The sequence below is a fragment of the Chiloscyllium punctatum genome, chromosome 41, assembly GCF_047496795.1.
Source record: "Chiloscyllium punctatum isolate Juve2018m chromosome 41, sChiPun1.3, whole genome shotgun sequence".
Lineage (NCBI taxonomy): Eukaryota > Metazoa > Chordata > Chondrichthyes > Orectolobiformes > Hemiscylliidae > Chiloscyllium > Chiloscyllium punctatum.
Window position 1 is genome coordinate 27,548,012 of NC_092779.1, and position 28,000 is coordinate 27,576,011.

The 28,000-nt window shown below is 40.4% G+C and overlaps 1 protein-coding gene across 1 annotated transcript in view; it reads left to right on the forward strand.

The window, feature by feature from the left end:
• The first annotated feature begins 5,496 nt into the window (after positions 1-5,496).
• LOC140464955 (SH3 domain-binding protein 5-like) overlaps positions 5,497-28,000 on the forward strand; it is a 73,362-nt gene continuing 50,858 nt past the window's right edge. The window contains exon 1 of the mRNA XM_072560625.1: positions 5,497-6,519. Within this exon, the coding sequence (XP_072416726.1) occupies positions 6,448-6,519 (72 nt within the window). The 5' untranslated portion in view covers positions 5,497-6,447. The remainder of the gene's footprint in view (positions 6,520-28,000) is intronic.

The following is a 28,000-nucleotide window of genomic DNA, read 5'->3' on the forward strand; positions in this document are numbered from 1 at the left end:
CCAGCTATATCCAACATTAGTTCAATTTTACTCCTAACTCCTTCATTCAAATACCCCAAGTCTGAACAAATACTGTATTTTTGCTATTACTGTATACAGAATGCAGCACCTAGGAAAGATGAAATCATCTTGCGCAATTGTACAAGATGCACTGCAACAACTTGCTAAAGTTTCTTCAACAGCACTTACAGCCATAGAGTTGTCAAGCACAGAAACAGACCTTTCAGTCCAACTTGTCCCTGCCGACCAGATACTCTTAATAAATGTAGTCCCATTTGCTAGCATTTGATCCATACCGTTCCTATTCGTATACCCATCCAGATGCCTTTTAAATACTGTAATTATACCAGTCTCCACCACTTCCTCTGGCAGCTCATTCCATACATGCACCACCCTGTGTGAAAAAATTGCTCTTAGGTCCCTTTTAGATCTTTCCTCTCTCACCTTAAACATATGCCCTCCAGTCTTGGACTTCCTCACCGCAGGAAAACAAATCCTTATCTGTTGACCCTGTCCATGTCCTTCATGATTTTATAAACCTCTATATTGTCACCCCTCAGCATCCGAAGTTCCAGGGAAAATAGCCCCAGCCTCTTCCAAAGCTTAAATCCTCCAGCCCTGCCAACATCCTTGTTAATCTTTTCTGAACCCTTTCAGTTTTCATCTAAAATCCATAACTTCTAACATCTAGAAGGACAGTGACAGAATCACCCACCATCACTTTAAAGTTCCCTTCTTAATCACATAACCAAATTTGGATATACATTATTGTTCCTTTATTGTCACAGTTCTGAACGCTATGTCAAACTTTTTTTTTATCACTGGTTCAGCATGAACTGGAATATTTTGTTTAATTTTGGCAACATACTTTAGGAAGCAGGTGAAAGTTGTAGAGAGGGTGTCAATGGGGTACAGGAGGCTTTACTTGTATAATTTACTTAGAGAAGCTGGGATAAAAGCAAAATTCTGCAGATCACTGTCCATAAATGCAACCAGATCTACTGGGTTTCTGCAGCACATTATATTAGGGAAACAAATGTTGCAGATTTAAGAGAAGAGTTCAAAATCAATGGCGATCTACATGGAGTAGATCGATAGAGAGAAAGAAAATATTTCCATTGGTGGAAAGGACAAGAATTACAGGATACAGATTTAAGGTGATTGAAATGCCAATGTGAGGGAAACCTTTCTTAATGCAGTGAGTGCCAACAGTCTGGAATCACTGACTGATGGGATGGCAGAAGCCAATGCAATTCTGACTTTCAAAAGGTGGTCAGATAAGCAGCTGAAGAGTTTACAGGACTGTAGGGAAAGGGCATGGCCATAGGTCTAAATTGTTCTTACAAAGAGCTGGCATGTGGCCTGAGAGGCTTAATGTCCTCATTCTATGCTGTAACCATTGTGTGATGCTATGAATGTCCCACTTAACAACACATATGGAAGCACTGTCACCACATTTCAGGAAGGGTCATGGATAACCTTCTCAAGGACAATTGGCAATAGCTAACAAACCCTGACCTTGCAAGAGGTGCCTACATTCTGTGAATTGTAATTAAATACAACTTGGAAATTCTGTTTCATCTGCTGAGTTTGTATTATTTTCTTTTATATTCACAGTCTGGCCAAGTTTTCATTCAGATACAACAGAAATCTTTGGCAAAAGGGCAAAGTGACATCATGTATTTATAGTCATATGAGAAAACAAACTTTTGTTTGTTATCAGAATCCATGTGGAATATGAAAAATTGATGAGTACACAGTTGTTGGAATTGCAACTCTCTGCGCAACCTTGTGACACATCTCCTGACCAGGTGGAACCTGAATGCAGGCCTTCTGTCTGAGTGATAGGGACACCACTGTTGCACCACTAGACCTTTTGCCATGGCATCTGAGGGTATTTTATAATCAACTTGTTAAGAGATATTATTAGCCACCTCTGGAGCTAATGGGACTTAAATCTGGGCCTCCTAGCTCAGAAATAGGGACATTACAACTGTGTCACAAAAGCCCTGCCATATAATGGTGTTTTATGGTAGCTTTAAGCTCAATGGTGAACCCAGGATGTTTACAAAAATAGAGCTGCTCTTGATATTTTTTGAATGTTTGGCTCAAATTGCAATTCTTTGGATGATAAAGCTGTCCATCTCAACATGCAGCAAAACACGGACAACAGCCAGGATTGTTTTGATAAATGAGTGCTATTTTTTCTCTTAGCCCCTCTTCAGCACATACACAGGTACTGTCCCCCAATCCTTCCACCATTACATCGATGACTGCAGAGGTGCTGCATCTTGCACCCAGGCTGAACTGGAGCAGTTCATTAACTTTGCCAAGAACTTCCAGCCCACCCTTAAATTCACCTGGTCTTTCTTGGACAATTCCTTCCCCTTTGTTAACTCTCCATTTCCATCTTTGGCAACAGCTTATGGATTGACATTTACTAGAAACCTGCAGACTCCCATAACTACCAGGACTAAACCTCCTCCCACCCAGTATCGCAAAAACTCCATCCTGTTTTCCCAATTCCTCTGTCCTCATTGCATCTGCTCTGAGGAGATGTTCTACTCCCAAGCATCCCAGATGTCCATCTTTTTGAAACAACATGCTTTTCTCCCCTCTGTCATTTAGATAGCCCTCCATCAAACCTCCTCCATTCCATGTTCCACTACTCTAATCCCCCCTCTCACTTTCCATCCCGCTAGTCTCCGCATCCAATGTTTCATCCTCAGATATTTCCACCAACTCCAACTAGACCCCACCACTGAGAATGTCTTCCCCTTCCCACCCCTCTCTGCCTTCTGCAAGGACTGTTCCCTTCAACAATCCTTGGATTGTGCCATTCTCCCCAGCAACCTCACCGAACCCCCAGGTATCTTCCCCTACAGATGTAAAAGATGCAAAACCTGCCAGGACACCACCTCTCTCACATCCATGCAGGGCCACAAACAGTCCTTCCAGGTGAGACACTGGCCTCTCCTCCAACCTGGTTTACTGCATCTGGTGCTCTTGATGTGGTCTTCTCTACAACAGTGAGAGCAAATATAAACCCCATAAGGGCCAGTCTGACCTCCTGGTCACTGTCCATTTTAGTTTCCCTTCCTACTCCCTCTCTGACATGACCATCCTCAGCCTCCTCCACTGCCACAGCAAACCAGACTGCAAATTGGAGGAACAGCACATCACCTTCGGCCTGAGCAGCCTACAGCCCAGATGCAACATTGAGTTCTTCAATTTCAAATAACCTTCCAACCTATGCCCCAACTCTCTTTCTAGCTCCTCCTCCCTTCCATTCCTCCCATCGACCCTTCCATCCTGCTACCAACTGGATTCATTCCTCCCATCGACCAGGTTGTATCCACCTGTATTCACCTATCACTACCTCACCATTCGCAGCCTACTCTCTTTATCTGCAGCTGCCCCTAACCCCACCTCCAGTCCTGAAATGTTGATTTCTGCACCTCCTGATTCTGCCGGGCTTGCTGTGTACTTCCAGACTCCTGCTTATCTACTTTGGATTCCAGCATCTGCAGTTTTTTTTGTCTCTAACATGGTTCTCCTTTAATCAGACAACATTCCTCTCCCTTCAAGGTTACTGACATTTTCACTCATTACAAGCCTTCTGTTGAATTGCTTCCTCTCCTACTGTTCTATCTCCATAGTGCTCAATCACATGATCACCTACATTGACATCTACATCGCTCCCATCATTCACCACTAGATTCATTCATTTTGGTTTCTGAACAACTCACAGCACTAAGAGATTCCAGGACCTCTCTTTATTGTAAATTACTGGTATTTGTCTCAACACTTACCATCAACAAAATAAATGATTGACTTCCCAATGCTCTTAAGGTCAGGTTGCATAGATAAATTGACTTGCTAACTTTATGTTGCTAAGTCTCTGTTTCTCTCTGAAATTCAGAATGCTATATTGTTCATTGCAATACATTACTAATAAAGTTCACCTATTTCACTTACTGTCAGTGCAATTTTCCAAGGGGATGACAGACTAACATAAATCCACTGAAGAATTAAGATGAGTCAAATCATCTCTCAAGCTCTTTAATCGCTCCTTCCTCCTTTAAAACAATCCACAAAACCTATATACAAACTGAAAGAATTGTGATGCTATAAATCATGTACATAAACAGAAATAGCTGGAAAAGTTTAGCAGATTTAGCAGGATTTGTGGAGAGAAATCAGAGTTCAGTGACCTCAGAACTCTGACGCAAGTTTTGATAACCTGATACTTCCTTATGTGACACAGTGTAAAATATTATCATATAACATTGCTTTGAAACACTTTAGGGTATTTTATTTTGTTAAATGGACTATAAAAATGTACATTGCTGTTGTTGGATCAAATGAGAAAGAGATTCAACCAAGGTTTTTAATTGCTTATTGTCAGATTTTCAGTATCTTGTATTTCCCATACAAACAAAATCTCAGCTTCCTGCAATTGTTTTGATAACTGCTTTTTAAATTCCTGATGAAGGGCTTTTGCCCGAAATGCCGATTTCGAAGCTCCTTGGATGCTGCCTGAACTGATGTGCTCTTCCAGCACCACTAAACAAGAATGTATATTTTTAATACCAACATAATAGACGATTTTTACGAAGTTTTAATGGAAACAAAAAATAATCACACTGTAGACATCTCTTTTGACATTTTAGCTTTCAGAGTATAATAATGCTATTTCAATACAAACCATGTTACTATTGAAGAACAGAAAATCAGTTGAATGCTGTTATCACAGCAGCAGACTTTGAGCAGATTTGGCTCTCTGAACTCCCTTTCTTGGATGTTCTGGCATGTGTACTCGCAATCCATTCTTGTCTGCCATTGTAACAATTTTCAAAATAATCCTATATTTTAGTTTGCGAGGTCAATACAGGGTACAATGAATGCGAATAATATCTTCCTACATCTGCACAGCCTCTCACCCCAAACTAGAATGACAGGACTTCCTGCCTTCAATATGGAACTCAATGTAGCATTAATATAGGCGAAAGTGAGGACTGCAGATGCTGGATATCAGAGTCTAGATTAGAGTGGTGCTGGAAAAGCACAACAGGTCAGGCAGCATCCGAGGAGCAGGCCTTCATTCCTGATGAAGGGCTTTTGTCCGAAACGTCGATTCTCCTGCTCCTCGGAAGCTGCCTGACCTGCTGTGCTTTTCCAGCACCACTCTAATCTAGTAGCATTAACATACTTCGGTTTCCAGCTGATCCCAGAGGGTGCAGATCCAAAAGACAGGTTTGCAGTTATATGGAAACTTTCATGATCTCAACATACTTTACACCTAATGAAATATTTTTGAAATGCAATGAGATAATAAGGAGGTTGCATGGTTTTAGCAATGTTGTGAGATGAATAAACGTGAACCAGGACAAAAGGGAGAACACGCCTTATATTTAAACTCCTGCCGCGCAATCTTTACACGAGAGGGCAGAGCTAGGACCTTTTAACGTCTGGTTCAAAGAGATGCCACACTCCCTCAATAGTGCCAGCGTGGATTTTGTATTCCAACCCTGACCGGACCCTACAATTCAGTGACCCAGCATTACCCCCGGCTGGGCGGTGAGTGAGCTCTGCAACATGCTCAATGCCACTGAATTCTGTAAATTCCGCCTGAATTAGCACTCGCGGAGTTGCATTGCATTGAGAAACCAAGTAGGGGCAGCCATCATCCGTGATGCAATCCCCAACCCGTTATTTCCAGAGCAAATAGAGGACATGAAATAAAAGCAACATTTCATAGAAATTAGCTCTAGAGAGAGAGAGAGAGAAAGAACAAAAGATGCTGGAAGTAAACGGCTGGACTCAAATGGGTAACTGCATCCTCGCCGAGTAAATGAGATTGGGGGGTGGTATAGTTTTTTCAGCCTTTATTCCGACTCTGCCTCGCTGGAACAAAGCAGTCACCAACAAGCCCCCGAGTAAGAGGAAGGGGCGGAGTAGCAGTGCACTTACGAATACTGGAGATTGAACCTTCCCCGGCTCCCTGTGAACGAGCCGTGCCAACCTCCTTTTATCTCATCGGTGGATATATTTAGAATGATCTTCCTCCTCCTAGGACCCTGAACGACCAAGAGGTTGCATCCGAGAGGGGCGGCGTATTTCCTCCGGACACTTTGAGAAATGTTGAATTATTGCAGCTTTTTAAACGGCCGGGTTTGGCTGGCTCGGTCCGTGGAGCCTGTTTTCGTGGGAGAATGAATTCCAGATGTTTCTGCAGGAGACAGCAGTGTTGAGCCCGACTTCGTCTTAATCGATAGTCAAGCCAAATCTGTTTCACTTCTCTGTGTGCTTCTGTCTTTTTCTCTTGCGGATTTCAGTCCCATCTTGGATTTTTTTTTCTCTCTCTCTTCCATCCACCCTCCCCCTCCCCCTCCCCCTCCCCCAAAAAAGGAGACAGCTGTAAAATATAAATAATTTAGTCGCAAAATGGACGGGTTGTCAAAAAAGAATGAGAAGTTAGAAGTGCCAGAGGAGGAGGAGGTCGATCCGAGGATTCAGGTAAATATTTTGCAAAACATTCCTTTGAATGTATGGTTTCATGACTTGTACTAACGTTGCAGTCCCGTGGATGGGTTATTGTGAATTGCAACTTGCTCAGGAATGGGAACCAGAGAATATGGTGCCTTGACCAAGTTACAGTTCGCATTTTGTTTATGCACTTATGCACTAAAGCTTCACGACACTGTGGGGATTATAGTCCATTTTATGTGCTATGATCTACAGTCAGGAATCTGTTTGCAGTCTCCAGGGCAATGTGTACAATGCTAAAACCCCGTTATTGTATATGCAGTACTAATAGCCGAGTATAATGTATCTTGTATTAACATCATGGTAAAATGTATACTGTACCAATACTCTGTTTAATGTGTAATGTACTGATAGCCCCTTTATAATGCATACTATGCTAATATGCCATATCTTGGATCAGAATTAAGATTTTCACCGTTTTTATGGAGTTATAGTGTTTTCAGGGAGAGAAGCTGCTCCTTTTATTTTGGATGTAAGTTGTGAGTTAAAATAATATTTTACTCAAACCTCACTTGTCCAATCAGATTTAAATAATGTGATGCTTGTACTTGGCTGTGACATTGCTAACTGCAGTTTTAAAATAGTCTGGCCCTCTCTGTTGCGTTCTGTCTGTCTTCTTTCCTTTTGTGTCTGTCTGAAGCGATGAGGTATCTCTGGGCAACCTTTTTTTCCTCATCAGCCATTTATATTTGAATTTCTTTTTAATTGGACATTTTCTATTAACTCTTTGCTTATCAAATTAGGCTCGATTGTTCTACCAAACCACACTGCAGCAAAGAAATTTGGTGATGCAACGCCATGATATAAAATTTTATGTGCTGGGTTGTTTGTGGAGGACAGTAACTCTCTGGTCAAGATCCTCAGTAATTGCATGGGCAGGGCTGCCACTAATTGCTTCCTGAACTCAAATTGCACAATTGTATTGTTCAAACAATTATTTTGTAAACAAGATGCATTTTCTTTTGGACAGGCCTACTGACTTTATCAATTGTGGTCTGTTTTCAGGATTTGAAGTTTTCTTGGTGACTTTGCTCAGTGTTCTCTGATCAGAACTTGATGTTGTCCTAATCTTGTAAATCTAAAGTTTAACAAATTGGTGTTAATTTGACAGTTGCATTCACTATCAGATTTCCCTAAACTCATGTGATTCATCCATTTCCTTTAGGGAAGGAGACTTGTAGTGGTCTTCCCTACAATCCAATACCACACCAGCACGCATTCCTCTGAGTGTTAGAACACTCAGTAGAACAAGGTGGTAGAACAAACTCAGTAGCAGGCCTTTTCACCATCCCCTTCGGGATGAGCATTAAATGCCAGTCTCACTTGTCCATGTCCTGCAAATGAATTGTAAATGTTGTAACTCCTCAGACCTGGTGACATCCAGTGACTTTTCTTCCCCATCTTTTAAAAACCCTTCCTATTGTGAGTTGCCCAAGACTGTTTATTACATTCCAACTGAAGCCAAGCTAAACTTAAGCACTAATTCATCATTGTCTCTGGGGGATTTGGTTTATTTTATGGCATTAATCCATACTGTCTCGAGTAGTGTTTTCTAAGCTGCACACCATGAAGATCATTTTGTATTTAAACCAATTTTCCCCATGGCTCTTTCTTCAAAAGTGTTTTATGCAGAAATAAACCGCCTGTCACCTCTCCACCCTCACTGCCTGTCATCTTTCATAAACTGTAACCATAAATTGTTGAGCTTTCTTGCCTCAGTTTGAACTAACAGTCACTATATGAGTACATGAAGCAATGACATCATCACCTGGAGTTTCTGTTCACATCTTCAAAAGAGAGGTTCTATGTAAATGCAGATCCTGTGAGAACCTCAGGACAATGGCTTTGAGGTATATTAATTTTTGATTTGCAGGAAATTCACTTCTAGCAAGGTTCCATAGATGACAATTACACACTAACCAGTTAATCAGTTTGTGATTATATTACTTGAAGAATATATGTTGGCTGGGGTGCCAGAAAGAGTGTGAAGCAAAAGTAACAAGCTGACTGAAAAAAATGAAACTGCAAGCCTCCCCAAGTCTGCATACCAAACGCACTCAATCTGTTATAGTGAAACATCATTAGCATTCTTTGTCTTGTTTATGCTGTGTATATTTCGGCAGGTTGAGGTTAACAAATTTTAGGTGTTGGAGTGTTCTATTTCCATTGATATCTACTCATTATTAACCTGAGAATGTATTTACTGGCTTGGTCACATTCATTGGATGGATGATGGCTGCTTATCCAAAGACTTCCTGTTTGGTAAACTAACCACTAGGTTACACCTTGCTGGACATCTGTATCTCCATTGCAAGGCTACTTCAGGTGAGATGTAGTAATGGCAAACATTCACATTGACAGCTAGGAGAAAGTTACTGATAGCTGGGGCCTCTAGTGACTGACTGGAGAGATTTTGGAAGCGGTGGCATGAAACAGAAACTCAGCTAGTCAAGGAGAGAGCCCAACAAAAACAGGTACTGTATTTTCTCAACCTCCTGTTTCAACTCCGGTCAATATAGGTGAGAATGCCTTTCCAGAGTGAGGTTCCTGAACCATGAGCTGGTGTTTGAAAGTGATTTCACAACCAGGATGCAAAACCATCATCTTGTAAAATGGAAGGTTGCCAGAGCATCTGTTTTAGTGGAAAGATAGACATATCCTCAGTTTAACTTGGTATCTGAGTCAAAATGTTGAAAAGGCATTTGGTAGTACATGAATAGGAAAGATTTGGAGGGATATGGGCCAGGAGCAGGCAGGTGGGACTAGTTTAGTTTGGGATTATGTTCAGCATGGACTAGTTGGACCGAAGGGGCTGTTTCTGTGCTGTCTGACTCTATAAAAGGCAGCACCTCTGTCGGCGAGACACTTTCTTGGTATTTTTTTCTTTTTGTTTTATTTACTCATGGGACTTGGAGCCATTGGTTGACCAGCATTTATTGCCTGTACCTTATTTCCCCTGAGGAGGAGCTGGTGTTGGACTGTGGACAAAGTTAAAAAACACACAACATCAGGTTATACTCCAACAGGTTTATTTGGAAGTACAAGCTTTTGGAGCGCCACTCCTTTGTCAGGTGGTCAACTGCCGCCTTGAACTGCTGCAATCCGCATACTCTAGGTTAACCCATAATACCCTTAGGGAGGGAACCCCAGGATCTTTATCCAATGACAGTAAAGATGAGGATAATTAAACTGAGTCTATGTCTATCCTTTCACTAAAACAGACATTTTAGCAACCTTCTATTTTTCACGATGATGGTTCCAAGTCAGGATGGTGAGTAGCTTGGAGGGGAACTTGCAGGTGGTGCTGTTCCTATGTACATGCTGCCCTTGTCCTTCTAGATGGAAGTGGTCATAGGCTTGGAAGGTGCTGTCTGAGGATCTTCGGTGAATTCCTGTAGTGTGTCTTGTGGATCATATGTACTGCTGCTAATATGCATTGGTGGTAGAGGGAGCGGGTGTTTATGGATGTGGTGCCACTCAAGCGGGCTGTTTTGTCCTGGATGGTGTCAAGCTTCTTGAGTGTTGTGGGAGCTGCACCTATCCAGGCAGTGGGGAGGTATTCCATTACACTCTTGTGTCTTATAGATAGTTGGCAGTCAGGAAGTGAACAACTCATCGCAATATCCCTAGTTTCTGACCTGCTCTTGTAGCCATTGGTTTATGTCACAAGTCCAGTTGAGTTTCTGGTCAATGGTAACCCCAAAAATGTTGATAGTGGGGGGGTTCAGTGATGGTAACACCATTGAATGTCAAGGGGCGATGGTTAGATAGTCTTTTTCTGGAGATGGTCATTTCTGGAATTTGTGTGGTCTGACTGTTACTTGCTATTTGTTAATCCAAGCCTGGATATTGTCCAGATTTAGTTGCAGTTGAACGTGGACTGCTTCAGCATCGGAGGAGTTGTGAATAGAGCTGAACATTGTGTTATCAGTTGCATTGGGTCGACAACCTTCTTGAAACAAAAGTACTATTTGATGAGCCAGGGTTGATACCTACATTAGATAATGTGGATTTAAAATGAATGAATGCAAAAGTGAAAATAAATCTGACATCTACAAAGCAGTGAGACTGTTAGCTATGAGTTATTGTGTGTATTATTGCTCAGTTAGACAACTATGGCGTTATCGCAGTTACAAAGTATTCTCCATTGTTCTTAAGGTATTTAATTCAAATAAGTTATAAGAAAAACTTTGTATATGAAAAATCCAAATGAAAAAAGTTCTGTGCCTTTTAAAAAAAGCCTTATGACCTCTTCAAATATCTGCAATCAGTGAATATTTTCTTTTCAGAACATGATGGCACTGTTTCAAATGTAGCTTAATGTTAGATTGTTTCCTGACAGCATTAAGTGCCTCATAATTATGGAATGTGTTACCTTTTTGGACAGATGCTGAGTGTTTGGAATTGTTTGTGCTGGGATTACTGTAGTTAACATCTTTTTTAGGTTCTGTTTAGGTGCATAAGGAGTAGGCCAGATGGGCCCTTAATCTGCTTCCAAAATTCAGTTAAATCATAGCTGTTTTATGATTAGATTAGATTCCCTACAGTGTGGAAACAGGCCCTTTGGCCCAACAAGTCCACACCAACCCTCTGAAGAGTAACCCACCCAGACCCATTTCCCTCTGACTAATGCACCTAACACTATGGCCGATTTAGCATGGTCAATTCACATGACCTGCACATCTTTGGTCTGTGGGAGGAAACCAGAGCACCCGGAGGAAACCCACACAGACACAGGGAGATTGTGCAAACTCCACACAGACAGTCGCCCAAGGCTGGAATTGAACTTGGGACCCTGGTGCTGTGAGGGAGCAGTGCTAACCACTGAGCCACCATGCTACCGTGACCTAGCTCCATAGATCTGCAATTTCTCCATATCCCTTAATATCTATTAACCTGAGATTTAAAATTAACAATGGGTGTGATATTAATTACTATTTGCAGAAGAGAGTTTGTAATGCGTGTCAGCATAGCTTTCCTAATTTCATTCCTGAAGGACCTGGCTTAAAAATCATAGGTGACGTCATTTACTTCTCATTTTCCTTAACCAGTGTTTCTCCCTGCTCACCTTATCTGTTCCAATTTAATAATTTGAAACTTTGATCAAATGACCCTATAACATTCCAAATTGCTTGAAATGTAACCGGGATTTGTGTAAATGTCTTCATTATTCAATTTCTGAAATCCAGATGTCATTCTAACAAATCCCCAAATATGCTACTTTAGGGGTTGTGCACTCCAACTATGGTGTAACCAGGGCCTTGTATATCTGCCACATGATTCTAATCCTTTTCTATTCTAATTCTCTAGATATAAAGGCCAGCATTTCACCAAGATTTTTGACTTTTGTATTTGTCCAAGATATTATTGACACTCCTGTTTAAAATCTGAACATTTTCTCAGTGCTAATTATAGTAATAATTTTCTGGCCAAAAATTTTAGGCTAGCTAGTCTATAATTCCATGTTTTCTCTTGGAATAGAATAACATGCACAATTTTCCAATTTAGTTCCTGAATTGCCTGAACTTTGAAAGATCATAATTAGGGCATCTACAATGTTTCCACCTACTTTTTTTAAATGCCTAGAATGAAAACAGTGTGATCCTAGTGATATGTTGCCCTTTCGTGCCATTATTTTGTTTCACTAGTGCTGAATAGCTTTTTTTTCAATATTATTAGATTTGCAATTCTGAATCAATATTAGTTTCTTTGGGACATCCAATATCGTACTCTGTTCCTTTGCTGTAAATACACATGCTTTTAACCTGTCCACAGTTTCTTCATTTTCATTTTTAAAGTACTTGTATCAAATTTTAAGGGGCTGTCATTGCTGCTGATAACCTCTTTCCTAGTATCATTGTATCCTCATCATTTATGGAGTTAATGCTGAATTTTCACATTTGAATTTCTGTAAGGTGCACCTGAAAGAGGAACCAGGTTCAGGACTGTTGTTTTTGGTTTGAGTTAAGTTAATATTTGTACCATTAGGGGAATTTAGAGAACCGTACAGCACAGAAGCCAGTCATCTGATTGCTGTTTTGAGCTGTTTGTTAAGTAAGTTCCAGCCCCTTCCTTTTTCTCCTGCACATTCACCTCCTTGAGTTTGTTCTACCATTCATTTAACTCATGTATGACCTGCACCCTGACTCCCCAAGTCCACCTTAGTTCCGCAATCCTTAACATATCCTCAGAAAAATCCATCCATCTTGGTTGTGAAATATTCTGTTGACCAACTACATCCACAGCTGTTTGGAATAGGAGGGAATTTTCTGCATTCCTAGAATTGTTCCATGACAAAGTGGACTGAATAGAATTGAGCAATAAGGTTCTTTATCTCGATGTTTAAAATGAGCAAAATTGAACGGATGAAGCTGATTTTAAAAGGCTGACACTCTTTCTGCGAACACTGGACACAGTGTAGTAGACCCTCATAGAGTTGGTTATGTAGTCAGAACCATCTGGAAAATAACCCCTTAAAATGTTTGCTGAACAAAAATCGATCAACCTCCATTTCAATTGACTGAACCATGCCAGCCTTTTTGAGAAAAATGATCCAAATTTCAGTTATCTCTGGTAAAGGAATGCATTCTGAGGTCATCCCTGAGATTCCAGATTAAGTATTCCCTTGTCTCGTTCAAACTGACCAGCAGAGGAAATAGTCTCTCTTTAACAGTGAAGGGACCAGTTAAGTCGGTTGTCTAGATGGTCAGTATATAGGTCAGGCAATAGCCTGGGTTTTTGTTTCCCTCTCTGGTTGATGTAGACTTTGTATCTGCCTCCCACTGTACTCCTGCATGTGCTAAACAATGGCAAACCACCACCGACAAAGCTGCCAAGAAAATTTGCTCAGGGTGAAACATCAGAAGAAAATGAGACAAGGACTTGCCTTTGTGCAGAGCTCGTGTAAAATGCAATGGTATCCGATCTAACTCTTTCATCATCTTCAGCACCCCCATTAGGCCACTTCATAATTCTCAGTAGGCAAGGTAAAACCATACTGCTCCATATAATATGTCATCGTAGTTTAACCCTTCCAGCACAGGGAACATTCTGCGGAATCAAAGCTTCATCTCTATAACCTTGTATGTCTTTCCAAACAAATTGGAGCTAGATTTGGACATAGCACTACAGATAAGGCAAGAAACAGTGTTAACATTTGCAGAAGTGTCACTAGCTGAAAAGTTAGCTGTTTGTTCCTTGACAGATGCTCTCTGACCTGCTGAATTTCCAGCATTCTCAATTTCTGGTTCAGATTGGTAGCATTTGCAATATTTTACTTCAGCATAACTTCGTTAATAAAACAAAAGCAAATGACCTCTAACATACAGCCGGCTGCAGTTCATCTTATCTGGATCTTTTTGCATCTATCTCTAAAATCCAATAACTTACATAAAGCCCTCAATTAGATTGCAGCTATCATTCACTCTGAGGTATGTATTATTGCTAGAAATTGCAATGCATACAAAAATAATGGCCATCTTGGAGACATTGTAGTTATTCAATTGAGGTATTCAGCTGTGAAAGTTTGGGACAATAATGCTGAAATGATCCTAGTATACTAGTATAGTTAACAATAATACAGTCAACAATTTTGCCCACATGATAATGGTCCATTCTGCTGGTTAGAGCCTGTTGTGTTGATAATCTACGAGGACGTTCACATCGTTAGACTTGTGATTGGAATGTCATTCCTGCGTGGTCACAGAAAACACGCCATGCACCCAGTATATTGGTTCACAGTACAGGAAATGGAAACAATGGCACTCACCCCAAAAAACTATTGTTTTACTAAATTTATTTTTGATAAATTACAATTAATATGGGTATTATTAAAATACCTTGCTGTTTTAAACTGCCCAAAATTCTGAAGCAGCAGTACTACTTTGAAATGTGCAATACAAAGGGAAGGCCATTACATCATGAAAAACTAGATTGTTCTAATCTGACAAATAACCCAAGCGGCCAGTCTAAAAGAGGCGATTCTATACTTGCTGGTTATCAGCCAGTGTTTAGGGCTGTAAAACCCACGATCAGAGCTCAAACAAGACACCAATAACTTGTGTTAAGTTTAATCTGCTACAGCATCGCAAACACTGATAGGAATAACATTTAGGCAATGACATTGCATGCACCAAATAACCTTTCCTTATCTTGATGTAAATGACAGTTTAACAAATTGACTGCCTTGCTGTGTAGCAGCAGTAGATTTAAAACAAATAAATTAGGAAGTATAAAGACAACATGAGTGAACACATGGAGCTCCTTTCTATTTGGCAACTCAACTGAACACAGTGAGTTAGCGAGTGATTTAATGGTGGTTGGTGGGGGCTGGGTGGGCAGTGTCCTATCCTCACTATAACACGCACAAACTATAGTCATGAGCAGGAATCCTGGTCAGAGGTCCCTCTTCTTAGCTAATTATGGTTCCCTTTCTCTGCCATCCTCTCTTTCTAGCCCAGACAGGTCAGCATTGAAAATTCATCTAACTCAGTGATTCATTGGACAGACATTTAAGTGAGAGAAACCTTGTTATAATTTGTTCATGGGACATGTGCGTGGCTGGCTAGATCAATATTTATTGCCCACTTCTAATCGCCCTGGCGAAGGTGGTGGTGAACTGGCTTCTTAAACCACTGCAGTCTTTTGAGGTGCAGGGATTGTGTTCTTATGAAGAAACTCCAAGATTTGGAGCCAGTGACAGTGAAGGTGGCAACATAGTTCCAAGGTATTCACAATTCTGTTAAGAATTACTTGATGTTAAATCATGTCATTAGTGTAAATTTTAAATAACAAATGGTCTCAGCACTGTTCCTTTTTAATTTCAAAAATATACTTTATTCATAAAACTTCATATGTGTACATAGTCAATCACTGTTTGGAATTTTCAGTAGCATTTCAAGGAAAAAGAGCAATATTAGAGTTTGACTCTATCCAAACAAACCAAAGACTTATACATACACGACTATATCATGCATTTGAATGACACTGTTCCTAATGAAAAATCATCTTCTACATTCGTCTAAACTGAATAACGACACTTTGCCACTACTCTTAGCTGACTAGATAGCAGATTGCTTTTCTAGTCCACATGTTGCAACATCGATAATGTTTGTCATGAGTCTGCTATGTTGTACCTTATCAAAAGACCCATTTAAAAAGGTAAAACATTGCATCTACTACATTATCATTGTTGACTTCTTCCTTTTACTTCTGCAGAGAATATTTTGGGTTAATTAAGCATCATTTAGCCTTTCAGATCCATGATGTATTTTTAAATTAGCAACTTCTGTCTTGGGATTATTTTCTATTATTTCTCTTACTATTGTCTCTTACAATAATGTTTCTAAATTTGCTGCTAAGTTTTCTAGTGTGTGTAATTCTGAAATTCTATCTGTTCTTTTATGAGTATTTTTAGCCAATTGTTCATTTATGTATGGCACACCTCAGGGTCAGGTAAAATTAGATTCTGGGCTTTCTAGCTCAGAAGTAGAGTGTCATTTTGTATATAAGATTAGCATTTTTTATAATAGTCAAGAATGTGGTACAGGAAAAGTACAGCAAGTCAGGCAGCATCCGAGGAGCAGGAAAATTGACTTTTCGGGCAAAAGCCCTTCATCTACTGATCTGCATGACTTTTCTTTTCAGTGTTTTTCTCTAGAGACTTGGTTATGATGTCTTCATGCCTACTCTATAGCTCAATGTCATCCATGAACACCATTGAACCTAGCATTTTCTGTCTCACCTTTCTCATCCATCATTATTAGGAACAGAAAGGTCTTGGTACTGATTGTTTATGTGATCCAACTGTGGCTTAGAAATTCTCTTTTGTACCTCAAGCACTGAATGAAGTGTGTGCGTGTAGGTGGTGGTGGGGGGTGGGGTGGGGAAGTGGGAGGGTATGGGTGGAAATCTGTAGGCCTGCTATAAGAACTCCGAGATGAAGACTAGCAGGAAAGACTGAACACGGTTGAGGCTCAGTGTTTCGAAAAGGGACAGAATGGAAAGTGATGGTGATCTTTAAAATTATAAATGGGTTGGATAGGGTAGATTTAGGCCATCTGTGGGAGAATCCAAAATCCGAGGTGATAAGTACAAGCTAGCTAACCAATAAATCCAAATTTGTCTACTTGGAATGCTTAGAATGTGGAACTCAGGAGGTTAAGGTGAATAACTTACATACTTTCACAAGGAACTAGATGAGCATGTGAGAGCCAAGGGAGATCAAAACATTCAGAAATGCTAAAATGAGGGCAGGACTTGTACAATTAAACATAGCGCCCAATGTGGTGTTGTAGAACTGAGACCTCAGAGTTCGGTACCTAATTCTTTGAAGTTTGCATCACATATAGATAGGGTGGTTAAGAAGGTGTTTTGTGTGCTTACCTTCATTGCTCAATCCTTTGAGTACAGGAGTTAGGATGTCATGTCGAGCTCGTACAAGGTATTGGTGAGGCTTCTCATGGAGTACTGTGTCCAGTTCTGGTCACTGTGTTATAGGAATGGTATTATTAAGCAGAAAAGATTTACCAGGATGTTACCAGCAATGTTTGAGTAATTATGAAGAGGCTGGATAGGCTGGGACGTTTTCACTGGGAAAGTAGGAGGTTGAAGGATGACTTTATAGACGTTTGTAAAATCATGAGGGATATAGATCAGGTGAATGGCGGGGGTCTTTTCCCTAGGTTGAGGGATTTCAAGACTTAGGGGCCATATTTTTAAGGTAAGAGGAGAAAGATTTTAAAAAAAGACATGAGGGGCAATTTATTGACACAAAGTGACTCTGAGGAAGGGGTGGATGCAGTTAGAGTTGCAACATTTAAAACATGTTTAGATAAGTGCATGAATAAAAAATATTTGGAGAGATATGGGCCAAGCGCAGGCAGGTGCTAGTTGTTTAGTTTGGGATAATGGTTGGCATGGACTGGCTGGACCGAAGGTGTTTTTGTACTCAATGACTTTATGACTATGTGATTAGTAGAATATGAGGAAGCTTATGTGGAGTATAAACTGCACAAACTAGTTGAGTATAATGATCTGATTTTGTGGTATTCTATCCACTCACCTTATTGCATTTTTATGCTTTCTTTTGCATTCCTCCTTGACTCCTAATCTCTCTCGCTTTTCTCAAGCAGTGTTCCTGTAATGCCTGTACCTTCTGGGTTTTGGCCAGTGGGCTATCAGGACTGTGGTGTTGCAGACTTAATTAACTTTTCCTACAATGCTATTGCATCTATTTCGGCGTTACAAATTGGCAGTCATTAAGCCCAACTGCTGAGACTTGGACACAAAATCTTGACTGAAACTTCAGTGCAGTCCTGCGCTGTGCAAGGTTCTGTCCATTAAACCTAGACTTGTGTAGCTTCTTGCGTGGGTGGATGGAAAGGATTCTGTGCCACGTTTTGAAGAAAGGCAGGGGAATTCTTGGCGTCCAGGCTAATGTCTATCCCTCGACTGCTGTCAAAACAGATTGTCTCATTATTTGTTGTTGTACTGTTTTGTGGGGTCTGGCTGTTTGCAAAATGCCCGCCATGCTCCTCTGTACTCCTCTGCAGTGACGGATCTTCCTTCAAAAGCATTTAATTGCTTTTGAAGCACGTTAGAATATCTTGAAGCTTCAATATCAATGCAATTTCTTATTAATCTACTTCAGCACTTAAAATTCCCAAATGCCGGTGTGTTCAGAGAGACAAGTTTCACTTTTGGGTCAGGACTGTGATGTTCGAGCCAAATCTAGCCATTCCATAGAAAGCAGGTGACTTTTCTCTGGATTAACCCATTAGCCCCCAGAGGTTGCTGTCCAATTAAGGACAGGCTCATTAAACCTGACCATAAGAAGGAGGGGGAAATTCTTCCACAGGGATGCCAGTGGCCAAGAAAATAGGCCTTGAAGCCTGCCTTGGCTGGTCCCCAAGCAGCTGAACCAGTTCCCATAACCACGGGGAGCCTGCCTGCTGACTGGAAAATTCCAGACAGCCTCTGTAAATGGCCAATTAATTTAGCTTAACTAACTACCTACTGCTTATGGGTGAGCAGTCCTTCTGCTGTTCTTGTCTCTGAGGAAAATGGCTTGTTATGCGAGCTGGCTTTGTGAACCTTTGTGTCCTCTACCTAAATTTCATTTCTGGTGCTAAGATCACAATCCGTCCAGTTGCCCTTATTATCTGAATCTGAAAACAAAAACCCAATGAGCAGAAGCCACAGAAGCTGTGTAATGACACACCATCCAATTTGATTTGTCAGTATCAATAACTGATTATTTTATGATCTTATGTGAAGCTTGTAGTTAAATCTGATTCTGTATGAGAGGAGTTAGCTGTGAATGCCATCACCTCGTCCTTGCGGGTTTGAGGATTTGGGCAAAGGAAAAGTTAGGGTCGGGAAACTATTCAAAAACTTTATCAAGGTATTACAGAACTCCAACAATCATTTAACATCTAGTAACAGTGAAACGACTTGTGAGCACATTTTTGGGTGTTTTTTTTTGTTGCTGTTGTTCAATTTTTAATTCTCCACTGAGTCTTATAAACCCCTATGTTTTTACTTTTGAGAAAAAGATCTAATCTTTCCCTCATTACCTCATTGTTGCTGCTGCAGTTTGGTGGTTACTGCAGAATTGTGATATGCTACTTATCTGGGCACCACACTTACAAAATGCTGTTAATAGCTTACTGCGTGGTGAGTGAAGCGCAGTCTGTGCAAAGTTGAACTTGCTGCCATTTTTGTTCAGTGACACTGTATGATAAAAACACGACGCAACTTGGAACCAGAACAGTTCATGTCATTTCACAATGAGGAGTATGTCAGGGATTTATCTTGCATGTCAGTCTTGTATGAATCTTGACATTTTCTGCATTTGATTTGCTATCTCTGAAATAAATGCTGTATGAGTTGAAAAGGAAATTAAATAGTTAATAATTTACTGACCTCTGTTTCTGAAACTGAGGAATTGTTAACCCACAAATTTCATGGATGGGATTTATCAGTGTATTTAGTTAGCTAGCTCAATCGTGTGTTAAAATGCAAAGATTTTGAGCTAAGCTGGTTATATGATTTAACTTGTGTCGAATCAATGAGGACAAATCTAACTGTAATATCTTTGGTAGAAGGGACAGGATGTCTTCCAAGAAAGGCATGAAAAGACAACCACATAGGCAGCTGAATTAACTGTTTTTGCTGCAATCCTTCGGGATGTGCAGCATTTGGAATCTCTAGGAATGGCCATTGCGCTTTAGGAAGGATGTGGCAAAGCATCACGGAACCACCATGGCACAGAAGGAGGCCATTTGGCCCGTTGTGGCTGCACCAGCTCTTCAAATGTGCATCATTAACGAACTAGTGCTTATCTCGTGCTTTTTGCCTATAACCCTTTCACACTACTTCTATCAAAATAATCTTCCAACGCTATCTTTAGAGAAAGTGTGGAAAAGATTTATGTGATTGATTCCATTTAAAGAAGGACTTCAGTGACGGTAAATTGGTTATTCTCCTTCAAGAAGAGAAAGTGGGATTAGATCACGTGCTCTTCTGGAGAGCTGGAACCTGGACAGAGACTGTGAATGGAGGCTTTCTGTGCTGGAACTGTTCTGTGATTCCAGAATATTCTTTGAATTTGTACCAAGTGAGTTAGAGTACTTTTATAAGCATGCACTGATTTCAAAGATCTCAACATTCTGAAATATGAATTAGTGGCAAAATCTTGAAAGGAGACTGAAAACTGTCTTCTGTTTGTGACTTCTGTTCTGTGGCATTATAAAGTCAATTTATAACTTTGCAACAACACAACCACCTGATGAAGGAGCGGAGCTCTGAAAGCTAGTGTGCTTCCAATTAAACCTGTGGGACTATAACCTGGTGTTGTGTGATTTTTAACAAAGTTATGTAATGTGACAGTTCTTGTTTTGTGTCCCATTGCAGTTATGTGGGAGAAATTTTATAACTCCTTTCCCTATAGTAGTGGGTGAAAGTGCGTCGGGTTGTGTTGAATCAATATATGTAGTGCCCACTCCCAGCAGCCATTCATGTAAGCCAGAAGTGGGCACATGAGAAATGGAGGCATCAAACAATCTGCTCAGAGAGGCAGATCAGTGTTCAAGTATTTAAATGAGGCTCTATTTTCAGATGCTTTGAAGTTAGAGTAATAGAATTATACAGCATGGAAACAGACCCTTTGGTCCAACTCGTCTATGATGACCAGATATCTTAACTAAATCTAGTCCCGTTTGCCAGCATTTGGTCCATATCCCTCTAAACCCTTCCTATTCAGATATCCATCCAGATGTCTTTTAAATGTTGTAATTGTACCAGCCTGCACCACTTTCTGTGGCAGTTCATTCCATACACGTACCACCCTCTGTGAAAGAATTGTCCCTCAGGTCCCTTTTAAATCTTTTCCCCTCTCACCTTAAACCTATGCCCTTTAGTTTTAGACTCCCCTATCCTGGAGAAAAAGACCTTGGCTATATGCTGTATCCGTGCCCCTCATGATTTTATAAACCTCAACAAGGTCACCCCTCAGCCTCTGACACTCCAGGGAAAGCAGCCCCAACCTATTCAGCTTCTCCCTGTAGCTCAAATCCTCCAACCCCAGCAACATCCTTGTAAGTCTTTTCTGCATCGTTTCAAGTTTAACAACAACTTCTGTATAATGGAGACCATAATTTAATTGCTATAGGTTTGTCCCAGCAAACCCAGCATCTGGAGGGAGGTGAGAGCTGATAAACCTTGTGGTCCTGTTCATTTTGAAGCAGTGCTAATGGCCTGAGAGGAGGAAGATTGCTACCTGTAGCAAACCTTGTTGTGATCAATCAGATGACCCCCTCTCTCCCTCATGTTTTCTCCTGTGACCTCTGCACTCTTCTAACCTCCACCACGTTGCCCTAAGCTATCCCTCCCTCTACCCTTCAACTGCATTCTGAGTTACCCACAAACACCCTCCACCCAGATCTTTTCCAACCCTTAATCTGACTGGAAGGAAAGTTTGTTTTCGAAAAACTTCCACGTTCCTAACGTTTCTGGCCACAGACTTGCTCCCTCCCCCTCCCCATAAATAGTGGAATTCCATATGATAATCGCTAAATGTGCAAAGTTCAACAGACTGTAGTGTTGCTATCAACCACTGACAGATGGTCTCTGACTGTGAAACATACTGATTCATTTTTGGTTCAACGAGTTTGAAACTTCCGGTCCTTTGGCTTGATTTGCAACTTGGGTCAGAAACAAAATCAAACAATCAGACTTTCAAGTGCTATTACATTTAAGAATGGTGGTAAGGAAAAGCCAAGGAACTATAGACCGGTGAGCCTGATGTTAATGGTTGCTAAGTTGTTAGAGGGGATTCTGATAGACAAGATTTATATGTATTTGGAAAGGCAAGGACTGATTAGGGCTAGTCAACATTGCTTTGTGCATGGGAGATCAAGTCTTACTAACCTGATTGAGTTTTTGTTTTGTCGAGGTGACAAAGAAGACTCTTAAGGCAGAGCGGTAGATCCTGTCTGTATGGACTTCAGCAAGACAAGGTTCCGCACTGTAGACTGGCTAGTAAGATTAGATCACATGGGATCCAGGGAGAGCCAGCCAATTGGGTACAAAATTGGCTTGAAGGTAGTAGACAGAGGGTGGTGTTGAGGGTTCCTTTTTGGACTGGAGGCTTGTGACCGTTGGAGTGCCACAAGGATCAGTGCTGGGTCCACTACTTTTCATCATTTATATAAATGATTTGGATGTGAACATGGGAGGTATAGTTAGCAAGTTTGCAGATGACACCAAAATAGGTGGTATAGTGGACAGTAAAGAACATTATCTCAGTGTACAATGAGACTTTGATCAATTGGGCCAATGGGTCAAGGAGTGGCAGATTGAGTCTAGAGTCATCGAGATGTGCAGCACAGAAACAGACCCTTCAGTCCAATTCGTCCATGCTGACCATAACATAACCTAATCCAGTCCCATTTGCCAGCACTTGACCCATATACCTCTCAACACTTCCTTTCAGATGCCTTTTAAATGCTGTAATTGTACCAGTCTCCACTACTTCCTCTGGCAGCTCATTCCATACACACGCCACCCTCTGCATGAAAAACTTGCCCCTTACATCCCTGTTAAACTTTTCCCCTGTCACACTAAATCTATGCCTTTTACTTCTGGACTCCCTAAACCAGGAAAAATACCTTGTCTATTTAGATTTTCTAAATTTCTATTAATTTAGACAAATGTGAAATATTGCATTTTGGTAAGGCAAATGAGGGCAGGACTTATACAGATAATGGTAAGGCCTTGGGGAGTATTGCTGAATAAAGAGACCTAAGGGTGCAGGTGTATAGTTCCTTGAAAGTGGCGTCAAAGGTAAACAGGATGATGAAGAAGGCATTTGGCTTGCCTTCATTGGTCAGTGTATTAAGTATAGGAGTTGGGAATTCATGTTGCAGATACACAGGATATTGCTGAGGCCATTTCTAGACTAATGCAGGTCTTCCTGCTATGTGGAAGATGTTATTAAACTTGAAAGGGTTCTGAAAAGATTTGCAAGGATGTTGCTGGGTTTGAAAAGTTTTAAGCTATAGGGAGAGGCTGAATACGCAGGTGCTTTTTGCCTTGAGGTTAGAGGCTGAGGGGTGACCTTACAGAGGCTTTATAAAATCATGAGGGGCATGGTTAATAGCCAAGGGCTTTTTCTCAGGGTAGGGGAGTCCAAAATTAGAAAGTAAAGGTTTAAGGTGAGAAGGGAAAGATTTAAAAGGGACCTGAGGGGTAATGTTTTCACACCGAGAGTGCTGCATGTATGGAATGAGCTTTCAAAGAAAATGGTGGAGGCGGAGATATTTACAACATTTAAAAGGCATATGGATGGATTAATGAATAGGACAGGTTTAGAGAGATATGGGCCAAATGCTGGCAAATGGGACGAGATCTGTTCAGGATATCTGGTTGGCGCAGACAAGTTAGACTGAAGGGTCTGTTTTTGTGCTGTATAATTCTATGACACTGTAAGTTAAGTATCAACCCATCTGTTCATCTTATTGGGACAAGCTTGAATCTAGCCCATTACCATAACATTCAGGCACTAATGCAAAAGGCCAGACTGAAGAATTTGCAATCATCTTGAGTCTGACGTTCTGATGGTTATCCACCTTGGTCAATTCCTTACAATTCCTCCTTTCAGACAACTTAATTCAGCTCATGTGATATTGTGAAACAGCTGACCTAGTAAAGGCCTCAGTAACATCCTGATACTGAAGATCTTGTGGTTCAGAGCTATCCACACCTGAATCTCAAGCACTTCCAATTCACCTTCAACGCTGTCCTCTATCCACCATTGTGGAAAAGTGCTCAGGTATATGCTATTTGCAAAAGGGACGCATTCAATCAGACCAGTTAAAATCTCATTAATCTACTCTCCATGATCATCACCAAAGTGATGGAAGGAACAATGCTATCAGTGGCAGTAACTCAACAACAAATTGCCTATTGATGCTTCATTTGGATTCCACCAGAATTATGGATTTCCACATATTACTGCAGTTACGCCCCATGGTCCTTGTGCCATCATGTTGTAAACCCATAAATCCAGCCACCTGGAAGAAGAACACAGGAACACTATCACTTGCATTTTCTCTTCTAGGCCGCAAAATATGGACATGGAACCATAGGTCATTCCTCCACTGTCACTGGGCTGGAAATCCTGGCAGTATCTACTTTACAACAATGGCAATTCCTCAAGAAGGTGGCTCGCTGCAGTGTTCTTGAGTGCAATTGGGGTTGGACAATGAATACTGGCTTTACTAGCAATGCCCGCAGCCTATTAATAAATTAAAAATACTAAGCTGTCACTTGTCTCTCAATCTAAAAGGTGTGACAAAAAACAGCAGTGTTACTGAGTATTAATGCTCCATGGCAACATATCCTTAAGGTTCGAAGCGTTACAATGGACAGGTACCCTTTGCCACCTCTCTTGATTTTTATGTTTTAATCAATCTTCCAACTTCTGATATTTCCTACTTTCTACCATATGGGTAAGTGAGCAGACCTTCTACCTTAATGGTTGCAGAGGGATGTAAAATATTTGGTGGATTGGTTACTGATTATTCCAACCCTTTGTGCTTTCCAATCCCTTCCAAAGCTGAAAGTATGCACAACCTAAAATGACTGCTGAATTTGCTGTGAACCTGTTTCGTCATTCTGCCACAGACCAGTTTTATGCCCGATAATCTCTTTCATTCTTTGCTTTTCAATGTTCTAATGTTTGAGGCTGAGTAAACATTGCAAGATTTTTTTTGTTGGTTAATTCGGGCCAAACTTTGCAATGCAATTTTTTTTTTTTGCAAATTATTCGAGGTACAGCTGCATGTTAATTCAAAATGTTCAAGAGTAGGAGAAATTCAATTTAATCTGTGACTTGCACGAAGATGAAAGTTCCACCATGCTGACCTGCTGGCAACCGTTATTAAAACTAATCTTACTCTCATCTCCCCAACAGAGAGGGCAATATAGCTAAAAGCTGTGATCTTGCAATATGCGACACACCCTCCTCATTTAACTTATGCATTAAAATTTAAAATGGTAAATGTTCCCAGACCATGATATGACTGAACCACTAGAAAATGTTGAAGATCACGTTGCATAATTGTTCTTTTATGGTAATCACTGATTAGTTCCAAAAGAATTTGTTTTTTTTCTTAACAGCAGTATATGTTTAATAAAAATATAATTTGTAAATAAATAATTAAAGGCCAACTTTTGAGGACATCTTTCCTCCTCCACATTCTCAAAGGATATGCCATTAATTTCTGTTGGATTGATCCATGCTTCTGGGCAATGGACTGACTGCAAAGGTTTGCCATTGCTTTTTACAGGATCGCTGGCCAGGAAAAACATTCCCATTCTTTGTCCACTGAAGGGCATATTGAATGATTTACAGGCTGGCAATCAACCTTTTTTTTTGGCCAGTTTACAAATGCTTCATCCATGGTTAACACATCAAGGGGATTTGAACCTGGAGTTTCTAGCCCAGAGATGGGGTCAATACCAGCCCACCACAAGAGCCCCTCTGTTTGCATGACATCTTTCTTTTCCATAAGCTTGATTCTGTTGTCTCAGCATCACTGTGTCAAATCTGAACTTTGGCTATCAAATCTATGTAATGGTGGGTCATTAATTAGTCTTAACCAAAGACCCTGACCCACTCAATCCCAGTGGATTCTGGGATACTGGCAACATTCAGTTCCTTTGTAATTTTTGCCTTGGCCTGAAGGAAGAATTGGATGGTTGGAGGTTTTATCATGCTCCCTCTCTGTTAGATTTCTTTTTTGAAGTCAATGATTTACAGGGTAGTGGAGGAGTCTCTTTCTCATTCTCATAAAATATGTGAGAAGTCACATGACATGAGGTATAGTCCAGGAGGTTTATTTGAAATCGCATCTTTCGGAGCACTGCTCTTTTTGTCAGGTGAAGTCAGACTGATGAAGTGGGAGCGCTCCGAAACCTTGTGATTTCAAATAAACCTGATGGATTATAACCTGGTTGTCGTATGATTTCTGACTTTGACCACCCCAGTCCAACACTGGCACCTTTACATTATAAAATATATGAGTGCACCTAGTCTCTTAATAACAGCTCCAGCCATATTCTTCTCCTTTAAGTCTTTATGTTCACCATGAACCTCTGCCCAGCACTGAACTCTAATTTCATGCAGTACCATGACTCTTCTTCACATGAACTTGCTTTTCCCTTACTTTGCTAGTGACATTAGATGTGAACATATTAAACTTTGTCCTAGGGACTGTTGAAACACCAATTTATAATGTCAGCAACCTATTGTAGTGCAAGCAGTTATTGTGTAAAAGAACAGAAACCTTTCTCACTTGTGTTGAACAGAAACAATAACATTTCTGTCTAAGTTCTTGTAAGCAATTCTGCGAAGACCTCTTTCTGCAGCATCATTCACTGCTGGGACTACACCTTGTTTGACATCATTCTTACTGAGAAGTATTTCACACCTTATGACATTATCCATGTGGGTCATTATCTGACACCATCACCTCTGGCAGCCCATAAACTGTAAACTAACCTTTCAATACCTAAATAGTTTTTTTTTCACGTATACCATCAGACATAGAATCAAAACATATCCGCTTGCTCTAGCTATAAACAAAAACAATATATGTTTTCTCATCCACTTCAAAGAAATTGACGGGCACTCGTTCCCACAGTTCTCTTGTGTTTGATCCTAGAATGAAGGGATCTTTGGAGATTTAATTGTTCATTCTGAGATGTGCTTTTCAACTTTTTTTTTTAACCGACTCTTCTATCTCTGTCTATCCTTTGAAATGAAAAAACCTTCTCGCTATTGTTTTCACATGGACTATCCCTGTGTGCTTTGATGTTGTTTCTCTAACAATTTCTGTAAATCTTGGCAAAATAATATTTCATAAACTCCACCGAAGAGACCCTTAATCTGCACTCAGTTTATTTTTGTGTGTGAATTACTCATCATCACATTCTTTAGGTTAGGCTTTCATGACTTAATTCAGTACATTACTGAGCATCACAGACTTGCATGTTTCTTAAGTAATTTTTATGGTAGATATTAGCATATCCTTTATGTATGTAAGGTTATTCATAGGCAACTCAGCTGCTGGAAATAAATTTGCCTTCACAGGAAATCTAAAACAAAATCGCATTTGTACTATCTGCTGACTTATGAAATTTGAAAGCAAGCTTGTAACTCATTTGATAATTCTGTCTTCCCTGTTCAGAGACCATTTTGTGCCCTCTTACATATTCCCAATGACATACGTATGGTTTGTGATCTCTACTGTAAATAACGAGTCAGTTTAACTGTATCTTAAACCAATTTGTTTCCATCAGAAGGCTTTATTTCATGTTTGGTGAAGTGGAATACATTAATATATGATTGTGGTGGTAGGAAAGAGTTCTGTTATTGGAATAACTAGTCCGTTTCACATCAGGAATATGATTTAGGGCTTCCTACACTCTGCTTCCATCCTAATAGACGCTGTTGCAGCTGTTTCAATAATGCAAGCAAGTTGAGAATCTTTGACTTTCATTTTTACTGTGTGCTTTGGAGTTTATATCTTCAGCCTTATTGTTCTTGACTTCCTTGTGCTGTTTGTCTTGCCCTCTGGCTAAGTATAACGCTCAACCTGCCTGATCAAAAATATTAACTTCAGTTTCCATACCAAATCTTTGTGCATTTGAGGATTCCTAGACTTGCTTTAGATCTATCATGGCCTCAAGTGAGTGGGCTATGACTGAGATTTTTTTGTTTCCTCCACTCCTGTATGATGTCTCTATATGATTGAAGTTCCCACAAACAATGCACTTTGACTGGAAATAGAGGCATTTAATTGATTGATGGTTATTAATGGTGGCATCTAAATTTCTGACCATGAACTTAGCCCTTGCTGAAATATAATGGGCTGGATTTTAATTC